Below are 19,842 nucleotides of genomic sequence, written 5' to 3'. Positions count from 1 at the left end.
TCCACCTAAAACATGCCTTTGTTTGTGTTACTACAGGTTCAGAAGAAGAATTTCATAGAAAATATTATTCCAATTATCATCTCCCTGAAGACTGTGCTAGAGAGAAATAAGATCCCAGCTTTGCGGGAACTCATGACCTATCTCAGGGTAAAAGATGACCTTGTGCTTTGTGGTTGGGGTGTCTCCCGTCTCCAGCTCAGTAGTCAGAATCTGTAGCAGTTATGATGGTGCAGTTGGTCAGTGAATTTAGGAGCTCAAACTGCTACAAAACCAGCTTCACATTTTTCTAGAACTAGACCAGCCAGACAGCCCTTTGACTGTGGGGGAGAAGAGAGAGAGTTTGACCATAGGTTCCACAGAAGCCAGTTCTTGCCTTTTTCATGCAATTGAGTTTATGAAGGGCTGACCCACTGTACTGAGCATGTGTGTCCTTGATGCCAGTTTTGAGATTTAGTTCTGAAAGCTTTCTCAGCTAGGGTCAAGGTACAAAGGTATCATCTTAGTTCATTCTGGTGAGGGATAAAGTGACTGGGCATCATGTTTAATTTGGGGGTGTTTACCTTTAAGACTTTCTCTGCATCAGGAAATAGCAGTGGGTCTTGGGGAGCACTGATGGGGCTGGGCTGCCATCACCAGTGGAATCCAAAGCCATCAAAGGTTGCAGTCTAAGCACCCAAGATAAGTGGACTTGCCGTGCAGATATAAATGAGGCCCCTGACCTTTCTGGCAAAATTTTTCGATCAGAAATAAATGCAACATTTTTTCCTTTCTCTGTTTACACTATGCTATTTTCTTCCCCCCAAAAAAATGCTAAAAATTTTTTTTGCCAATAAGGGCTACCACCAAATTGAATGTAAATTCTTCAAATAATCTCTTTAAAGAAAGTTAAGGTAGGAGAGATAGGATAATTGTGTGGGAAAAAATGACAACTTCCAGTTATTCTTATACTTTTATTGCCCTGTTTTAAAGCTCAGAAAGAAAGGAGTTTAGACCCTCAATAAACTGCTGAAAGGCGTCCGAACAATGAGTCTTTCTCCTGTCTGAGCACATGCCCAGAGAATGGCCACATAGCTGCCTTCCTCCAGCTCCAGCAGCGTAGCACGTGTGCATTGGCAGCCTTCTGTGCAAGCAGCTCTGGCCACTCTTTCGTCTCATTTGGGCAACCCTCTCGGTGGCAGCTGGAAGCATTCATAGAGTTCCTTCCCTTTGTTGGGACTTCCCTTGCAGTTGGGGCTACGATAAAGCTTCTCCCTCTAGCACTGTTAGGTGAAGTGGTTTCTTTCTCTTAGCAAGGAGGTCTGGTCCCTGGAAGCCCCTTTTCAGACCTGAGAATGTTCTTACGTTCATATGATAAAAGGTTTTCTGTCCTATTTTCAAAAGACACAAAGACAGTTGCAGTCCTCTCAGAAAGCTAGTGTGGACAGATAGATGAGCAACTTTTACACTGCGCTGCTTTCTGTAACGTGTTCCAGAGGCCCTGTCTGCACCAGGACGTGCCATGTATTACCTGCCCATATAACCTCTTGCTTCAATTTCTAAGGGGCCTGACACTACAAGACCCTTTAAACTAGATCCTTGACTTAGAGCCAAGCCCAACCACCTAGATATGTCACCATCCCCACCCCAGCCTTCAAGAATGGAAAGGCGGTAGCTTATTGGTGGCAGTTCTGTGCCTCTGTTGTAAGTTCTGCTTTAGGCAAAGATTGTGTGATTCCTTGTCCTTTGTCCTTCATCAGGAACCTGGGAAATTTCCTATTAATTGGCAGATAGGCAGGAAGCTCCGTAAGAGATCAGAACTAATAGTTAATGTCTCATGTTGAGCTCATTGGCTTGTGTGGTAAATACATGCATGGTTGGCATTTCCTGGGAAAACACCATTATGTTACTTAACTTGTTGGTTGATGTACTAGAAATAGTTCAGCAACACATGTCTTCCTGTTCGTGTTAATATTTGTCAGGTCAGGTTGGAGAGCTTATTTATTTAAGAAAACTTACTATAAGTGTGCCTCTGGGATCTGTTTTAGGAGGTGATGCAGGATTACCGCGATGAAATCAAGGACTTCTTTGCATTAGACAAGCAGCTGGCGTCGGAGCTCGAGTACGACATGAAGAAGTACAACGAACAGCTAGCCCAGGAGCAGGAGCTGGCGAGACTGGCAGACGTGAGTGGGGCGGCTTACAGGGCCGGCAGGTGCACAGAGAGCAGGTGCGGGGTGGCCCACCTTCACAGTCTTCCCTCTGCCACCAGCTTTCCCAGTGCTTCTCGAAACCCACACACAAGCTGAGGCTGGTGTGAGTGAGACCTTCGGGACTGCTGTGTGTTCCTTTGCCATGTGTGCCATGCAGATCATTCGATCAGGGAGGCTTCCCTTCCCTCATGGCCGGATCACATGAACTTGTCTGGAAAGTCATAGTAATACTTGGGGGAAGTACGTGAATACCCAGAAAGCAAGCTGGTAGTCGAGTTATTTAATCTGATTATAGTGATCACAGCTAACCAGATCCCCCTAGGTGTCTCCATTCACTTATGGTCCTGCTTCCTGTGTGCCCCTGTTTCGGACAGAATGTCACTTGGGGTATTTCTAGGTGAGCTGCTGTTCATTTTCAGACATAGTGTGCTCACTTCTCTGAGAAATCCAGACATATCTGCTGCATTAAAAAATGATTAGGACAAACTAACTTAATCTTTTTTCTCTTTAACACCACATCTGCCACGACTGTTTCTGGAGAGAACGTTCTGTGTGCCCATGGCTGACATGGTTTTAAAATAAATTACTTATGGACTTACTCAGGGCATGTAAAGTTTCTATTTAAAAATAAATAAATAAAAGTGTCAGTAGATAAATAGTCTTTCTTTATCTTCCCTGACAGGTTGCTCCGAGTTTCGAAGGAATGCCAGCTCTGGCTGGCCAAGAAGGTGCTGCTGTGCCCGCTGCTGCAAGCCAGCCCTCAACACCCAGGGCGATTGCTGGCCAGGCACCGCCTCTGCCTTCTTCCCTAGAGACAGGGCTGTTGAAGACACTTATGCCCAAAGGCAGGTATGGAGCCGGTGTGTCAGTAACAGGGACCCCTGCCTCACACCACCTTCTCCGTGGCATCTGTATCTTCCCCACTGGGCGTTTTCACCCACACCCTCCAGGCTCCTCGCACTCAAATCTGAAATGGGTGTGGATGAGGGCACAATCAAGAGGCAGAGGGCAGTCACTCCAGTGTTTTCAGCCTCCTCTGCATGCCTGTGGCCTGTTTTCCTCTGCAGGCGCATGTCCCTGAGCACCATTGCAATCCTGAATTCTGTCAAGAAGGCTGTGGAGTCCAACAGCAGTCACCGGAGTCGGAGTACAGGAGGGTTGTCATTCCCTTTGAGTTCTCAAAGCCTGGACAAAATGTGCCATCGTGGTAAGTCCCAAGTCCCAGGGTGGCTCCAGGGGCTGGTAGATGTGTGGGGTTTTGTATCGCAGACACAGTGAACACACAGATGAAAAGACAGAACAGGTCTCCCTTTCTTTGCTTTCAAAATGATTTCTGTTTTCTTATCTTCAAAAAAAATTTTTTTTAATGTTTATTTATTTTTGAGACAGAGACAGAGTGCGAGTAGGGGAGGGGCAGAGAGAGAGGGAGACACAGAGAACCAAAGCACGTTCCAGGCTCTGAGTTGTCAGCACAGAGACTAACACGGGGCTTGAACCCATGAACCGCGAGATCATGACCTGAGCCGAAGTTGGATGCCTAACCTACTGAGCCAACCAGGCGCCCCTCTGTTTTCTTATCTTTAAAACAAACAACTTTGGGGATTTGGGATTCTAGGTAATAAAACAGTGCATATTTATAAGAGATTTGGAAAAGAGTGAAGTGAAAACTCACCTGTAGCAGTAAGGTGTTAATTCTTCCAGTCTTTTTATTCCTCACACACACATGCCTTTGGCCTTATTTATAAAATTGTGATCTTAGGGGCACCTGGGTGGCTCAGTCGGTTAAGCATCTGACTCTTGGTTTTGGCTCAGGTCATGATCTCATGGTTTCATGAGTTCGAGCCCCATGTTGGGCTCTGTGCTGACATTGATGAGCCTGGAGCCTGCTTCAGATTCTGTGTCTCCCTCTCTCTCTGCCCTTCCCCCACTTGCACTGTCTCCATCTCTCTCAATAAACTTAAGAAAAAAAATTTAAGTTGTGATCTTAGTGTGCATTTCTGGTTTGTAATCCACTTCTCTGCACATACTGACAACAACAGTGAACATTTTTCCATGAACTTTTCTTTCTATCTTTTCTCCCAGTGGCTTTGTAGTTTTCTATCTTGCGGAAGTACTGGAACCTATTTACTATTACCCTATTCTTGGAAATATAGGTGTTTTTCAATTTTTTGAAGTAAGTAATGTCACAGTGAACATCCTTGTATATATGTAATCTTTAGGATTTAATTCCCAGCACTCAGAGGCCATGAACATTTTTAAAGCCCCAGACTGCCCTCTGTCATTCACTCTACATTGTACATTGGTGGGAGCAAAGGTACACCAGTGTCCCTTTTGCTTCTTAGAAACACTGGTTTTCCAATTTTCCCTCTTCTTTGCCGAGCTTTGTAGACCAAAACTGGTTATGGTTTCATTTTCCTAGTGGAGATGGACATTGTTTCTCAGGTTTATCATTTTTGGTATCTTTCTGAATTACCTCATTAGAAGAACACCTTATTTGGGATAATAACTTCATCAGATATTTTGCTAATATTTTTCCTGATTTGGTTGTTTTGCCCTTTGATATTGTGTTCGGGTGTTTTGGGAGAGATAAAACTTTACTGTTTTATCCTAGCAACTTCCTACAGCCTGGAGCAGGAGTCCAGCGGAGCTGTTGACCATGTAACGAAACGAGCGATCAGCACCCCTGAGAGTAAGTTCTCACGTGAATAAGCCAGCTCCTGCTGAGTATCTCCTGTGGTCACAGTGTGTCTGCTGGAGCTGCAGTAGGACTCCTTCTGTTGTGAGACACATCTTTTACTAGATAAGGGTGCTCCTGATGGTCAACCACATTGTAGTGCATTGTCAGCGTCTCGTGATAATTGCAGTAACTCCATAGACTGAGCACTAGCTGAATGTCAAGCGCTCTTCTAAATGCTTTTATACATATGAACTCAGTGCAACTCCCAACCACCTGGTGAGGTTCCTCATTTGACAGACAGGGAAGCTGAGGCACAGCTTCCCTGGACAGTGCCCCTCTTGCATATTCCTGCCGGCCTCAGGCAGCCCTGCTGGGTGGCAGTCACATGTGGGCCCTGGCAGGCGCTGTGTATGTCACGGAGATCAGCTGTGGAGCCAGCCAAGCCTTCGGGTTCAGTGGCCTGTTGAGGACCCACTGCCAACTATGTGGAGAGCCTGTCTTACCCCGTTGGGTGGTTTTCCTAATCTTGTTATTTCCTTTTATTTCAAAGTAGAAGTGAGAGGACTTTGTCCCACTGCCTTGCTTTATAGTCCGCAGTCTAGTGCAGCATGCAAGGCCCTGCCAGGCGTGTCTCGGTGCCCTTCATGCCTTCTCGCTTGCCACTTCCTCTGTCCTCTGCACATCAGCCCTGGCAGTGGTGTCTGGGTCCTGCACGCACTCCCTCTTTCCTGACAGGAGGGTGTTTATGCGCATGTCCTCACCTTCAGCCTCCCCTTCCCCAGTAGCCACTGCCTCACCCTCCAGCAAAAAGCCTCCTGGACTCTACAGGTGAGATGAGACGCCCCCTGCCGGCGCTCTGACCACCTCAGTAGTGCTCACCTTGCCTCTACATAGAGCAGACCCTTGGACAATGCAGGTTTAAGCTGCACGGGTCCACGTACGTGCAGATTGTTTATAGTGCAGTGCAGTAAACGTATCTTCCATGTGATTCTGTTAACATTTTCTGTTCTCCAGCGTGCCTTATTATGAGTACAGTATGTGACACGTGCAACATACAAAATATGTGTTAATCCTCTGTTGATGCTCTCAGTAAGGCTTCCCTCTGGTCAACAGTAGGCTATTGGTAGTTAGGTTTTGGGGGAGTCAGAAATTATGCGTGGATTTTCAACTATGGAGAGGGTGGTGGCAGCCCCCCCCCACCCACGTTGTTGTTCGGGGACAGCTGCCCTCCTTCATTTGTCCTTATGGTTATACAAGCTGTCCTGTGCAGCTTACTCACTGGGCTGCCACTGTGCCTGCAACATGGTAGGAGTGAGAGAGATGTTAAGTGCCAGGTTGAATGGCGATGGTTTCCTGCCTGCAGTCCCTGTGTCCTACAGCCTCTCTGCCCTGGCATTGCTGCTCTTGGGGCATGACTGCTGGATGAGCACATGTGTTCTTCTCTTTGGTAATGGAGCAGCCCAGGAGCAGGCGTTCAGTCAGTTTGAGTTGATTGAGCACATAATGTGTTCTGGCTACTTGCCTGGAGGGTCTAGGACCTGAGGTGCTGTGATCTAACTAGTTAGTGGGTTACAGAGCTTCCATCCAGGTCCTCCTTTTACAGGAGATGAACGGACCAGCAGAACTCATACCCCACCCGTCCTCTGATGACAACTGAATCAGGACTGCTTTTGTCATTAAAAGCAGTAATTTGGGGGTCCTGTTTATGGAACAGATATAATGTTATATATGTGAAAAATTCAACCTCTTTGAAACAGACAAGTTTTCTGTATATTGTTTGTTCTTGGTTCAGAGGCACTGAGTACTTCTATTTTGGCATTAGGAACCATATGCCCCAGAAATGGGGAGTGCCTCTCGTTTTAGTTCCACTCATCCCCACGAGCCTCTCATTTCAGTGCTTGGTTGGTTTCCTAGCAGCCTGAGCTCCTCAGCAGCAAAGCCTGGCTTGTTGCATTAAATCTGCTTGGATTTGTGTGCATGGAGCCGTCTCAGGTGTCCCCAGGTCGACAGAGCACTTTTTCTTTATCTAGTCTCTTGAATGTAAAATTTCTGGCCATCCTTATTCTTAACCAGGAAGGAATACGTGAGGAGGATCTCCCATTAGTTCTCCTTCCTGGGAATTATTAGATCATGTAAAAACACTCAGTTCTGTCTGTTCTGTGGTTTATAAATACAAATTCTGTTGACAACTCTTAGGTGGGGTTACTCTCAGGAAGTGGCCTCCACTCTACGGAAGCAGGAGGAAAAATGGTGTTCAGCATGAGCAAAGTGGCTTTGCTAAATGGAAATGAGTCATTTTCAGAGCTAGATCTTAAGTGGAAATCTATTCGGGGTTCAGCAAGTCCCTCTTACTGCTGTCACTCGGGCAGCAAAGATGCTCCTGCCTTTGATTCTAAGCGCTTATGATGTATACAGGGAATCTGAGGGCCACCAAACCGCTGCCTATTGCCTGGATGTGCTCAGGTTTCCAAACTGGAAACAGAATGTGCACATAAGGAAAGGGAGTTTGAACCGCAGCACGAGAAGAGGCCTCCCAGAAACAGGAATGAGCACAACTGAGCTGAGTGGCACCATGATGAAAATACAGATCTCTTATCAGTTAACATAGCTTAAGTAGTTCACAGACACATAGCACTGCACATGCACTGGTAGACTTTAAAACAGACTAGAAAGATCTGATTGGTGTTCTAAGAAGGTTACAGTGTGGGGGGAGAAAGCTTATGTCGCAATTGGTTTTGTGGGAGGTACGCAGCCTCTGACAGGATAGCCAACGGCCAGCCAGCTGTTGAGCCTGTGCTGTGTATCCCCGACAAGTGTGATGGTACAGGACACAGAGGAGGGAGCAAGTCCCTGGGAGAGGTGTCACCACCCAGGTCTCAAGTGACTGGCATTGTCAGCAGGATGAGTTCCAGGCAGCAGGGACTGCACGTGCAGACCGGAGCCAGGAAGAGAACAGTGATAATCGGACACGGTGGCCCACAGTGTGGGAATATAGCAAGTGGGTTGGTAAGGGTGGCTTGGGGCTGACTCACACAGAGGTTGTTATGTCCAGCTTACACAGAGGCTAGATTTGAGGCCTCCTCTAGAACACTGAGCCATCAGGATGCATAAGCAGAGCAGCCACCTCACCAGATCTTTAAACTTTAGTGACATAGGGGATAACTGCTAATAAATTACATAATTGTTAGCCTTTCTTCAGCACTGACCTTGTGCCAAGTACTGTGTTAAGAACTTAACATAAATAATCTCATTTCATCCCGACAACCCTGAGGCAGGTACATCTGTATCCCATTTTGGAGATAAAGAAACTTGAGGTTTTTAGAGTAATTTCACACAGCTAGTAAGACCCAGAGCCAGAATTCCGATCAAGTCTGATTCAAGTCTGTTCCCACACTCTGCTCCCTGCCTCCCAGGGGGGGAACTGGAGGAAGGGGAGGCCATGGTGGAGACCACTGTGCTAAGTTGGGAGTGGAAGAGGAGATAGGAGGAAGGTGGACGTGACCTGTTACTAGCTTTCCCACCTGGCATTCCCAGCTTGGACAGACCATCAATAGGAAAGAGATTCAGAAGGTGTGCTGAGGAGCAGGGGTAATGAGTTGGCTAAGCGTCTTCAGGGAGTGTAGTGTGGGAGTAGGAAACGCAGGACTCCGGAGGGAGGTCAGAGCTGGGTGAAGTTACTGGTGTGTTGGCAGTAACAGGAGACATGGGGTGGGTGAGGAGCCAGAGGCCGTGAACAGTGGGTACACAGGGGTCAGCAAAGCTGTCTGAGGAGGGAGTGGTCCAAGGAGGAGAGAGCCAGGGGACCACAGATGGGAAGAATATCAGGAAGACGAAGTCTCATCCTGCAAAAAGTCTAATTGAGGCCTTATATGGCCCCTGGATTTAGATTTGACAGCACTTGGGGCCTGATGCAAATAAGAGTAAGACTGTAGCAGAAGCTCCAGGGCTTTGCTCCGGTGACTTTATGTATGTCTATTTCCTACTGGCTTTTCATTAATGGTGCTGCTTTTCCCCTTTATCCAGGGACCATCAATGATGTCACATTTGGAGCAGGAGTCAGCTACATAGTCACACCACGGACGCCTTCTTCAATCAAAGGCAAGTTCCCTTCTTGTCAGATATATTAGCTGTTTTTGAGAGTAGGAAATCTGAATTTGTGTCTGACTCCCTTTCAGAGAAAATTGAAACCCAGTGTCAAGGAAATGACATTTTATGTTTATCACTTCCTGATAAACCGTAAGTTTACCAAGAGTTCCTTTTGAGGTAAATGTTTTTGTCAGTGTTTTATCTTTAGTTCCAGAGTAATTGTCTCTTTCCTTTCCCTAGGGCCCCGCAGCCTCAGCAGTGGAACGTGAAGTCCCCAGCCAGAAATAAAGATAACCCAGCCCCCAGCAGGAGGTCACTCCGAAAGACCCCACTGAAAACAGCCAACTGAAACCATGTGTTTGGGAGTGTCTGGGAGGCAAGAGCTCTAAGGACATGGTGTGTCCTGTCTGTGCAGAGTCCGCTTCCCTCACCCCCAGGGAGAGGGCAGCTTTTAGTGTGCGATACCAGAGACGTTCCTGTGATTCCAGCCCGTAACTGTTCACCTGTGTGGGCTGACCAACCTTTTACATTTCTCTTTATGAATATATGAAATATGAAAAAAGTTGTAAAATATTAGAGAAATGTCTTAGCTATTTAAAATATTCTAACTTTACTCCATTTGAAAGTATCAAGTTCATTCTGGTAAACTGTATTCTGGTCCTTAAGGAACACAACTTAACAGATGAGTTTTCTATTATATAAATCAGGCCTCTGTTATCTGTTTGGAATTCCCTACATAGTTTCCTGTATCTAATGATGAAAGTTTGACTGTAATTATTTTTTTATTCTTATTTATAAATTAGAAGTTTTTAAAGTGTACAGCTTTCTAAAATGGAATAATAAAGGTTAAACAAATACAGCCTTCTATGTTCAAAAGAATATTTCTATTTTTAGCACAGGGTTTTTACTGGTAGTCATTTTAATTTACATGAAATGTTTAATAATAAAACCCTCCCAGCCTGGAGAACTGTGAGAAATAAATGTCTGTTTAAAAAAAAAAAAAAAAAAAAAAAGAATAAAACCCAACTTTCCTTGTAGGGGGAAAAAAAAAGCCTTTGTCAGTAATGTTCAGTTCCTGTCCCTTTGTCTGCCTCCTAACAGCACACATCCTTCTTAGTGTGTGAATGTAGGCCTGCTCGTGAAAGTCCCCCCTTGGGTCCTGACCTGCGTGCACTAATGCTGGCTTGTCTTAAGCTCCACAAAGACTGCTCCCACGAGGGGAAATGGCTTTGGTGTCTTCTTCTGATGCCATTGGGTAACCTTAAAACATGTCCATTCATGTTTTGTCCAAGAGTGACCGGGAAGAAATTCAGTCAGTTCACTTTTTAATCCCAGGACTACAGAAGCAAAAGTGCAGGGTTACTGTGTTGCTATTTTTTTAAATAAATGTGGTAATTGGATCTGAAAGGTAGAATGTCATTGTGCTCTACCCCTCAGCTCTCCCATATATGAACAGTGACACACATGGACGTTGTCATTGGCAGAGGAAGTCACAGAGCAGTGTTCTTGAGTAGAGACTTATCTCCAGATCAGGTAGACGGTACTTGATGGCAGTCTCTCTTTAAACCTGGGACTATACCATCTTAAATGTATTTGCCTAACAAAATGCTAGGAAAAAGAGGTAAACCCAAGGTAAGAGCATATAAGAAAGAGAAATAATGAGGCAGGGTTTTTTGGGTTTTTTTTTAAAGCTTTTATAAATGAGGTTTAACAAATACCAACTTCTAGGTGTGTTAGTACAAGTCTCTATGTACAGCAACAGCCACACCAAAGGCCACAACAGCCTTGTAGAGGCTTCGAGTTTTCAGTCGCATTCACATTTTAAAAACACATGAATGTTCCTTTTCGGCTTACATTTTTACGTTAGGCAACTACTTCCCAGACTCCATACTCGCTTCTGTCAGACCCAGTTCACATGGCACTAGGATAGGAGGTTTTAGGGTCATAAGAAGGGAGGCGATAAGGCTGCCCTATCACTATGACAACCAAGATGGCAGTCAAAGTGTTGCTTCCCAGAGAACGCGGACACTATCCCTTTCCACCAAATAGGGGTGAAGATGAAGGGACAGTCTTAAGTCTAAGCATTCAAGACCCAAATGGAAAAGAAGATGGGTACCATTAAGCAATTATGAAGAGTTGCCCACCGCTTCTGCCAAATACCCCATGGTAAAGTATTCACATAACTTACAAAAGAAAAGTCAACATAAGTCTCAAGTATTCAATTAAAAAAAAAAAACAAACCCAAAGTAGAAAAAATTAAGACACTGAAGTTTAATACCAAGATGACTACATCTTTCCACACAAAAACCATCCTTTAAGCACACAGTGGAACTGGGGGGTGCTCCTCTGAGCAGCTCCTTCTTCAAACCTCTTCACATTGTGAGTTTAACACAGCAACATATCTGAGGCGAAGAACATCTGCTCTTGAAGAACAAAGGCTTTATAACGATGTTTCTAATGTCCCACACACAGTGAGCTGCAGTGGCTTGGGTAGAAAAAGACTTTAAAATCAAAATCAGAAAATGGCCTTGATTCAGGCATTTCACTTTTCTCACCATCAGGCTTTCTGCCCTGGCTGCACTACCCAACCGGCTTCAAAAGGCTGGCCTCTCTGCCGCCACATAATGGTTTATTGTGAAGCAAGACGCAACCTGCGGTGTCTGTGCTTTCTTCATGGCAAAGAGCAATAGTGGAATTCATTTTCTTAAAAAACATTATTGTAGTTGATTTCAGAACTGCCTTTGGCCCTGGACAGTCTTAGGAACTACACAAATAAGTAAAATGAATTTTAAAACCAAACAGCAGCCGCTGCTTTGTTTTCATGAGCCATCCACAACCAAATAGAGCTCTGTCACAGGGGACCCAAAGGTTGGGATGACACATGGAGGACACCTACCCTTCCTGAAGTGTACACCTTAGAACTGTCCAACACAGTAAAGCTAACATAGAGCCACTGTCTGAGCATTAAAGATGGCAGTGCGCATGCTGGCCAGCCTTCATGTTAGTAGCCAGTATTTAGAGTGGGGCACAAGACTCAAGTCCAGGGATTGGCTGACATTTCACATGTATGTCTAAGCAGTTCTGGGTGGTCTTTGGGCACAGGTAGTTTGAGTGAAGAGGCCATTCAAAGCTAACCTTAGAGCTCCTTATGTCTTTAGGAGAGATGCAAACAGATACTAACATTATTCAACTGGAATTTTTTTTTTTAAGGTTTCCTAAGTAACAATGATCTGATGTATAGCCAACATTAAGTTCTCTTGTGAAAAATGCTGATACTTATGTGGAAAAAAGGAATGTTCCAATAAGCCTCCTTGAGAGGATTTCTTGGGTCAAAATACTCTTTAATCATTGATATCTTCCAATTTAACACTAGTAGTTTGGAACTCCTACCTTAAGTTGAAATTTTTAAAAAAATAGGTTATTTAACACTGTACTGACAACATATTTACAGTTTAAATAGAAATTTTCTTTTCAATAACCAAAATACATCTTTAGCAAAAATTTAGAATGTAAAATTTTATAAAATACCCATAGAAAAGCAGAACATGATTTTAGTACCATTTCAGATTTCACCTAAAATGAAGGTTTTCTTTAAATACTGAACATCCCACACATCCACCCCACCCCCCAAAGGGCAAGCAGGGTTCCTACAGGTGAGAAGATCCCTTCTTCCAACAAACAATATATCTTCCTGATCTGAGCTGTTTTAATAAAATTCCAAAGATTTTCCAAGATGGACACTAAAATACTGATCAATAGAACCTTTAAGAACAATGAGTACAGTGCTGACTGTGGGCCACTATGAAACAAGGTCATTGCATAAAATGCCACTTTTCTGGACTGACTGGTTCAAACTCCAGCTGCAAGGTTTCACGGTGGGTCATGCTCTCAAGTCCTGCAGTACTGGTGCTATGTGGCTGCCCTGCGGCCCCTCTCATAGGGCTCACCCTAGCTGATGTCAGTGAGTGGCAAATACACTGCCTTCAGAGGCCCATGGTGCCCAGCCCAGCTTCTGTGAGTAAGAGCCTCACAGTGACCCTAACACTCAGGTGGGAACAAGGCCAGAAATAGACTGGGAATCAGCCTCAGTGAAATAGAATTTTTTTCCTTATGATGACTGGGCCCAGCTGGAGGAAACTTCTTTTATTTATGTGGCTTGTTAAAAAGTAAGAAAGGAGTAGCAGTCAACTTTGGCCAAATAAAAAGCTTTTGCGCAAGTGTGTAGCTCTGTCCAAGTGCACTTGGCCCCGGGCTGTTCTTGATAGGAGTTTCTGGTGGAGGTATTTGCGTGTGCTCCCTCAGCCACACCGTCAGATCTCAGATCACAAATGATGACTTGTGTCTGAAGTCGCCCTGCAAGGCCAGCACAGGGTTAGACAAGGCTATCCTCTACCAACCAAGGGGCCCGAGGAGGACAGGAAGAAGAACAGAGGAAGTCAGGTCTAATCACGGTTTTCCTGAAGAAGAAACTTAAGGCAAAACAAATCAAATGAAACCATTCTTCAAAAGTAACATCTACTAGAGCCTGAGAACTATGATGGCAGAGTGTATAAAATATTATATCGGGAGAGTTTCCAAGAAGGAATGTCATTTTCCTGCTTGAAGACCCCCCTTTCTAGGTTCTGAAAGTCCTTTCCTTACCTCTTCCTCTGTCCTGACATAGTTAACTCCATCTGACTTCCCCGGACTCTTGTAACTGAAATACGAGAGAGAGGACTTCAGTGACTACTGATTTTTCATAGGATGCCAACTTAAACTTTGGTTTTGTCACTTAAGACAGAAGACAGGCTCACCTTTCACCATTCTGCTTATTATTGATGAAGTAACCCCGTCTGTATGCACAGCAGATGCCTACTGTTATCAGGGCCAGTACAGCAAGCACCACCAGGATCCCCCCAATAATGCCACCAATGTTCAGGTCATCTGGAGAAAGATGGATGGAGGGAAGAGAGAATACACACTATCTGGTCTTATAAAAGCCCCTGACCCCGCTGTGCCTCCCTCCTTTATCCTTCCACATCGCCGCCCTGCCCCCTCATGCCCACCCCAGCCAGCAGAGTGAGAGCACTTAAAACTCTTTCTAGCCCATTAACAAATAGGACCCCATACTCCTGATCTCACTTGTAAAACTACTGAGACCTCCACAGTTGAAATGCTATTATACTTAATCCTGTATTAAAAGGGGCTTAGCGTTGTAAAAAAGGCTTTAAAATCCTTGGGGTGCCTGGGTGGCTCAGTCGGTTAAGCGTCCGACTTTGGCTCAGGTCATGATCTCATGGTTTGTGGGTTCAAGCCCCGCATCGGGCTCTGTGCTGACAGCTCAGAGCCTGGAGCCTGCTTTGTGTGTCTCCCTCTTTCTCTGCCCCTCCTGCTTGTGCTCTGTCTCTAAAAAATAAATAAATGTAAAAATTTTTTTAAAAATTAAAAAAAAATCCTCTGGTTAAATCCCTGAAAATATTATTAATGGAGGAAATGGTTTCACTATAAAGACAGAATAAGGTGCCAGGAATCTCAAAGAAGAAAAAGTTCCTAATTTCCAGGGATTCCCTTTGCTGTAGATTATTTGGGGGAAGAAAACTAGTTTCACACAGTACTTAAAGGTAAAAATATGAGGCAGGAACGTGACCTTTCACCAGCAGCTGCCTGGCCTCATATCTATAAGCCCTCTTAGAGGAAACCCCTTGATCCCCCCCTCTTCCCATTTCTATATACAGGGCAAAGATACTCAGTCCCTGTCAGCTGGGGCACTGGGGGTGTTTCCTTCATGCAAATAAAAATGCAATGGAAAACATAATGGAAAACAACTTGGAAGTTGTTAAAATTCTCCTTTATCTCAGTGCAGTGATTTCAAATGTGAGTGTGCATTTAAAAATTGAAATTCTGACTTTAAAACATCCAATTCCCAACCTCTATCACTAGAGATTCAATAGGTTTGGGGCAAAGCCCAGGAATCTTCCTCCTGCCCTGGAGCAGTTTCCCAAATTTGACAGATGACAAGAATCACCTGGAATGTTTTACACACAGACATTTCCACAGACACTCCCCTGGGGACTGAGTCCATATGCCTGGGGTGAGGCCTTGGAATCTGTATGTGCAAGTGCACTCAAATGATTCTCATGATCAGGCAAGTCTGGAAAACACTGCTCTGGGGTCAGTTATACCCAGGAAGGAAGGAGGTGTGCCCCATCCTGCCCCCAACACCACCCCTTCAGAACCAGTACCCTAGAGACAGCATCATCACAGAATAGGGTAAAGTTACTGGGGCTAAAACTCTGGGTTTCAGCTTATAACAAAATGGTTATAACTGGATAAACTGCTGGAGACCTTACACAATGTTATATTTTGATAATCCTATCAATAACCAAAGAAATGGAGTTTATTTGAAAAGTGACATGATTAGCTACGTTCCCAACACCAGAAGACTCCTGAAGGTCTATTTTGAGGAGATAAACATATTGCAAGTACCCACTTCTTAGTCATTTAGCTGTTACTCAGAACTCTCTCATCTTTCCTTTCAATGTCCCCTAATGGGTTTTGGTGAATCCAGTCATCTCCAGAAGAAAGCTGACCTATGGCACAATAGTTGTCTAAACTGATGGCCTAATATTAAATTAAAAATGTTCTATCCACTTGCCAGTCTTCAGATGAAATATTTTCAAAAAATAACTCACAGACTTCCATCATCTGCTCCTCACATCTGGCTGAGCCTGCATCATTGGAAGCAATGCAGTAATACTGCCCAGAGTCTTCCTTGTGAACAGCACTGAAAACCTGTTTCCGGAAATCACAAGTAAACCACGAGACTAATCAACAGGGTGCACCTCTGGAGACAGAAGAGAAGATACTGCCATGCTTCTCCCCCACCAAGCTGCTAAGTTCAGAACATAGTAAAATGTCTATTTGCTCTTAGTTTCCTTTTGGTTTCCTGGTCAGTGTCCAGGTTCTTCCCCGATAATTTTTTCCCAAGTCTTGCCCAAGAGCTCCTGAACAATGAGATCCCATTAGGTTTCTGGAGACATCAAAGCCTAATAACATTCAGAATGCAATGTGAGCTTTACTTTTATTCAGGGAAAGGGACTCTCTGATAATGACTGTTTCTCAGGCAACACTTGGGCAATACAAATACAGAGGATCCTAGTATAACCTGCTTGTGGCTACATTAGATACACCACAGATCAGGAGATGTAGCTGTGGTAAAAGCTCGGTGAGATGCTGCTGAGGGCAATTCTGTCTTCTGCACATGACCAATCTTACTTCGTCTCTCCCCCCACCCACTTCCCACCACCACCACTAGGTCATTTTGAAGAAAATTCTAGACACATTTTATCCATAAATACTTCAGTATGCATCTCTGAAAGACAAGAGCTTCTTAACATTGTAACAATACCATGATCGTACCTAAAGCAACTAACAATTCCTTAATCAAATATCCAGCCAGTAATCCAATTTCCCTGATTGTCTCATGATTTTTATAATTGGTTATTCATATCAGGACCCTAACATCATCCACCCATTACATTTGTTTACTATCCCTTCATAATCACATAATCACACTTTATTCTCCAGGTTTCCCTTTATTTTATCCCCTTAGAACTTGTTTATAGAAAGAAGGGGAGGTTCATTTTTCCCACAGAATCTCCAACATTATGGGTTTTTAGCTCCTGTGTTATAAAGCTCATCGTCTCTCTCAATAAGTGCTCTTTCCACAATAGGAATCCCTTCCCCAATAAAGACGTTTCTATCCTCACCTCTGAGAAGAGATCTTACCAGAGTGCCTGTTTCAGAGTTTAAGAGAAAAGAGGAGTTTCGAAATCTGGGATTGGCTCTGGAATCTGTGGGCAGTGGCACGTCATTGCGATACCAGCTGTAGTGAGGCCGGGGGAAGCCCTCACTCTCCTGGCACTGCAGCGTGGCTGTCTTGCCCACGGGTACAGCCTTTGGTACTCTGCACACAGGAGGTACCGGCTTCACTGTGGGAGAAACACAGGTTGGGGTTTAAAATCAGCAACATGGCTTCTTATCAAAGCCCACAATAAATCTCCAAAACCAGGAAAACCAGCCAGGAGATTCCTGCACCACTGCCATCCCCACATCCTGCCTGCAGGCTCTGATCTGCCACTGCATCTGCCTCACAGCTCACCCCCCACATATAGTCCCACAAAGCATTTTTAATGCCTCCATCTCCCTGAGGAGCACCTCCTACAGCTGGTGGAGGGGAGTGGCAGGAGTTCCACTTCCCTTCTCACCTTCCACCCTGACTCAGTCCAAGCTCTGCAAGTCCTGCAATACCCCCTGGGATGTAGCTCTAGAAAGAAAGAAAGAAAGAGCTGATCTTTATTCTTTTTTCCCCTTCCCCAATCCTTTTTTTTTTTTTTTTTTAATAGACAGACTCATGAGGCCTGAAAGGGAGAACATGTTTTAAGTTCATGTGAGTTACTACCTTGCACAGTTAACTCAATGACAATCTCATCAATTTCTTTGCGGTCATTTCGAGCAACCACTTCACAGCGATAAAGGGCTGAGTCTGTCCGGGTTACATTCCAGATCCTTAAAGACGTTTTACCCAATAATTCTGCACGACCTGCCAAATCTCCTATAGAAAAGAGGAAACAGAACACACACAAAAAACTGTTTAAAAACATTTTGGGGGTAGCATGGGTGGCTCAGTCAGTTAAGCATCTGACTCTTGATTTTGGCTCAGGTCAGGATCTCATGGTTGGCAGTTCGAGCCCCATGTCCGGCTCTGTGCTGACAGTGTGGAGCCTGCTTGGATTCTCTCTCTCCCTCTCTCTCCACCCCTCCCCCACTTGCTCTCAATCTCTCAATATAAATAAAAAGATAAAAACTTTAAAAAATAAAAATAAAAAGTAAGAACATCTTTGCCACTTAAAGAAGGTGGCTTCTGGAGCCAGCATTTAATGCCTCAATTAGGAGATTTCAGACTGGATTTTGTTTCTGCTCCTCTACAACAGAGATGAACTGAGGACACTGAGCAGCAAAATAGTACCTGGTGTGTAAGAGGACTCATTACATGTGTCTTTGTTGTTAAAGCAGGGACCTCATTTCCTCTTCATCATTCCCAGCCAGGATTCCCCATTTAAAGAGAAAAAAATCAAACAAACAACATTAAAAAACAACCAGTATTCATAAATGGTGGTGGGATAACTGGATATCCACATGCCAGAGAATGAGATTGGACCCCTACCTCACACCATACACAACAAAGACCTTTCTGTAAGAGTTAACAGTATGACTCTTAGGAAAAAAACATCGACATAAATCATCATGACCTGGGATTAAGCAATGATTTCTTAGAAATGGTACCAAAACCATAAGGATAAAAAAAGTTACATTGGCCTTCACTGGACTTTCATAAAAAATTTAAACACTTCTGTGCTTCAAAGGACACATGCAAATTTTGAAAAGACAACCCACTGAATTGGAGAAAGTATTTACAAATCATGAATCTGACAAAGGGCTAGTATCCAGAATATATAAAGAATTTGCAACTCAAAAATAATTAGACAAATAACCTAGTTAAAAATGGACGAAGGATTTGAGTAGACATTTCTCCAAAGAAAATATACAAATGTCCACTAAGAACATGAAAAGATGCTCGAAATCATTAGTCACCACAATGAGATACCACTTCACGCCCACATAGGGCAGAACTGAAAAGATGAACAATTACAAGTGTTAGTGAGGATGTGGGGAAATAGACTGCTAAAGGTATGTAAAATGGTGTAGCCACTTTGGAATAGAGTTTGGCAAGTTCTTAAAAACAACAACGACAACAACAACTATACATGCAACTACCATATTACCTAGCAATTATACTTTTGGTCATTTATCTTCCCCAAATGAAAACTTATATTTACACAAAAACCATTATGTCTACATGAATACCCACAGCAGCATTATTGATAATAGCCAAAAACTGGAAACAACCCAAATGTACATCAATGATAAATGGATTTTAAAAAGTAGCCTACTTACAATGGAATATTCTTCCATATAAAAAGGAATGCAGTAGTGACACATGCTACAATGTGGATGAACCTTGAAAACAATATGCTAAGTCAAAGAAGTTACAAAGGACCACACACTGTAAGACTCCATTTCTATGAAGTGTCCACAACAGGCAAATCCACAGAGACAAAGGAGATTACTGGCTGCCAGGAGGAGGGGATAAAGGGGAGGGGAGTAACTGCTAATAAACATGTAGTTTCTCTGGAGGCTGGTGAAGGTGTTCTGGAATTTGATGGTGGTGAGAGACATATATCTTTGTTGAATATACTAACAACTACTGAAGTATACACTTTAAAAGTATGAGTTTTATACTATACAAATTGTATCTTAATTTTTAAAACATTTAAAGCACAAAAAGATGGTAACTCTTTCAAAGAAGCATGAAGAACCTAAAGAATGACAAATAAGGGAAGGAGTTAGGAGGAAAATGACACAAACATAGAAACTAATTATTACTAAACCTGCTGAATGGTGGCAAGAACAGGAAGGATTTACCATAATATAATAAAAACAGCAAAATGCTTATTGCAAAGGATGAACATTCCAAAGGTATTTTCTTATAGGAAGGTTTGTTATTCAGCAGCCCTCAGTAGAGGATTAGAATTTCAACAATTTAAGAAATTAGTAAATAAAAATCTATCAAAGATATGGGTGTGTGTGTGTGTGTGTGTGTGTGTGTGTGTGTGTGTATTATTGAGAATATTATTCAACCATAAAAAAGAATGAGATTTTGCCATTTGTGACAACATGGATGGGCCTACAGGGTATTATGCTAAGTGAAGTGAGGTCAGACAGAGAAAGACAAGTACCATATGATTTCACTTACATGTGGAATCTAAAAAACAAAACAATAGAAAAAAA

The 19,842-nt window shown here is 43.6% G+C and overlaps 2 protein-coding genes across 5 annotated transcripts in view; one reads left to right on the top strand and one right to left on the bottom strand.

Annotated features, from left to right (window-relative positions):
• NCAPD3 (non-SMC condensin II complex subunit D3) overlaps positions 1–9,775 on the top strand; it is a 64,500-nt gene extending 54,725 nt beyond the window's left edge. For all 4 annotated transcript variants that reach the window (XM_042958870.1, XM_007082666.3, XM_007082665.3 and 1 more), the window contains exons 28-35: positions 37–147; positions 2,025–2,162; positions 2,872–3,038; positions 3,257–3,396; positions 4,801–4,878; positions 8,890–8,964; positions 9,042–9,102; positions 9,193–9,775. In XM_042958870.1, the coding sequence (XP_042814804.1) occupies positions 37–147; positions 2,025–2,162; positions 2,872–3,038; positions 3,257–3,396; positions 4,801–4,878; positions 8,890–8,964; positions 9,042–9,102; positions 9,193–9,301 (879 nt within the window). In that variant the 3' untranslated portion in view covers positions 9,302–9,775. The remainder of the gene's footprint in view (positions 1–36; positions 148–2,024; positions 2,163–2,871; positions 3,039–3,256; positions 3,397–4,800; positions 4,879–8,889; positions 8,965–9,041; positions 9,103–9,192) is intronic.
• A 1,424-nt stretch (positions 9,776–11,199) lies between these two features.
• The window catches only part of JAM3 (junctional adhesion molecule 3), a 120,886-nt gene continuing 112,243 nt past the window's right edge, over positions 11,200–19,842 (bottom strand). The window contains exons 6-11 of the mRNA XM_015537716.2: positions 17,393–17,545; positions 16,720–16,922; positions 15,624–15,723; positions 13,746–13,875; positions 13,594–13,648; positions 11,200–13,305 (exon numbers count right to left, since the gene is read on the bottom strand). Coding sequence (XP_015393202.2) covers positions 13,270–13,305; positions 13,594–13,648; positions 13,746–13,875; positions 15,624–15,723; positions 16,720–16,922; positions 17,393–17,545 — 677 coding nt within the window. The 3' untranslated portion in view covers positions 11,200–13,269. The remainder of the gene's footprint in view (positions 13,306–13,593; positions 13,649–13,745; positions 13,876–15,623; positions 15,724–16,719; positions 16,923–17,392; positions 17,546–19,842) is intronic.

Source organism: Panthera tigris, chromosome D1, assembly GCF_018350195.1.
Source record: "Panthera tigris isolate Pti1 chromosome D1, P.tigris_Pti1_mat1.1, whole genome shotgun sequence".
In the NCBI taxonomy this organism is placed as follows: Eukaryota; Metazoa; Chordata; class Mammalia; order Carnivora; family Felidae; genus Panthera; species Panthera tigris.
This window is presented reverse-complemented; position numbering and strand designations above follow the sequence as displayed.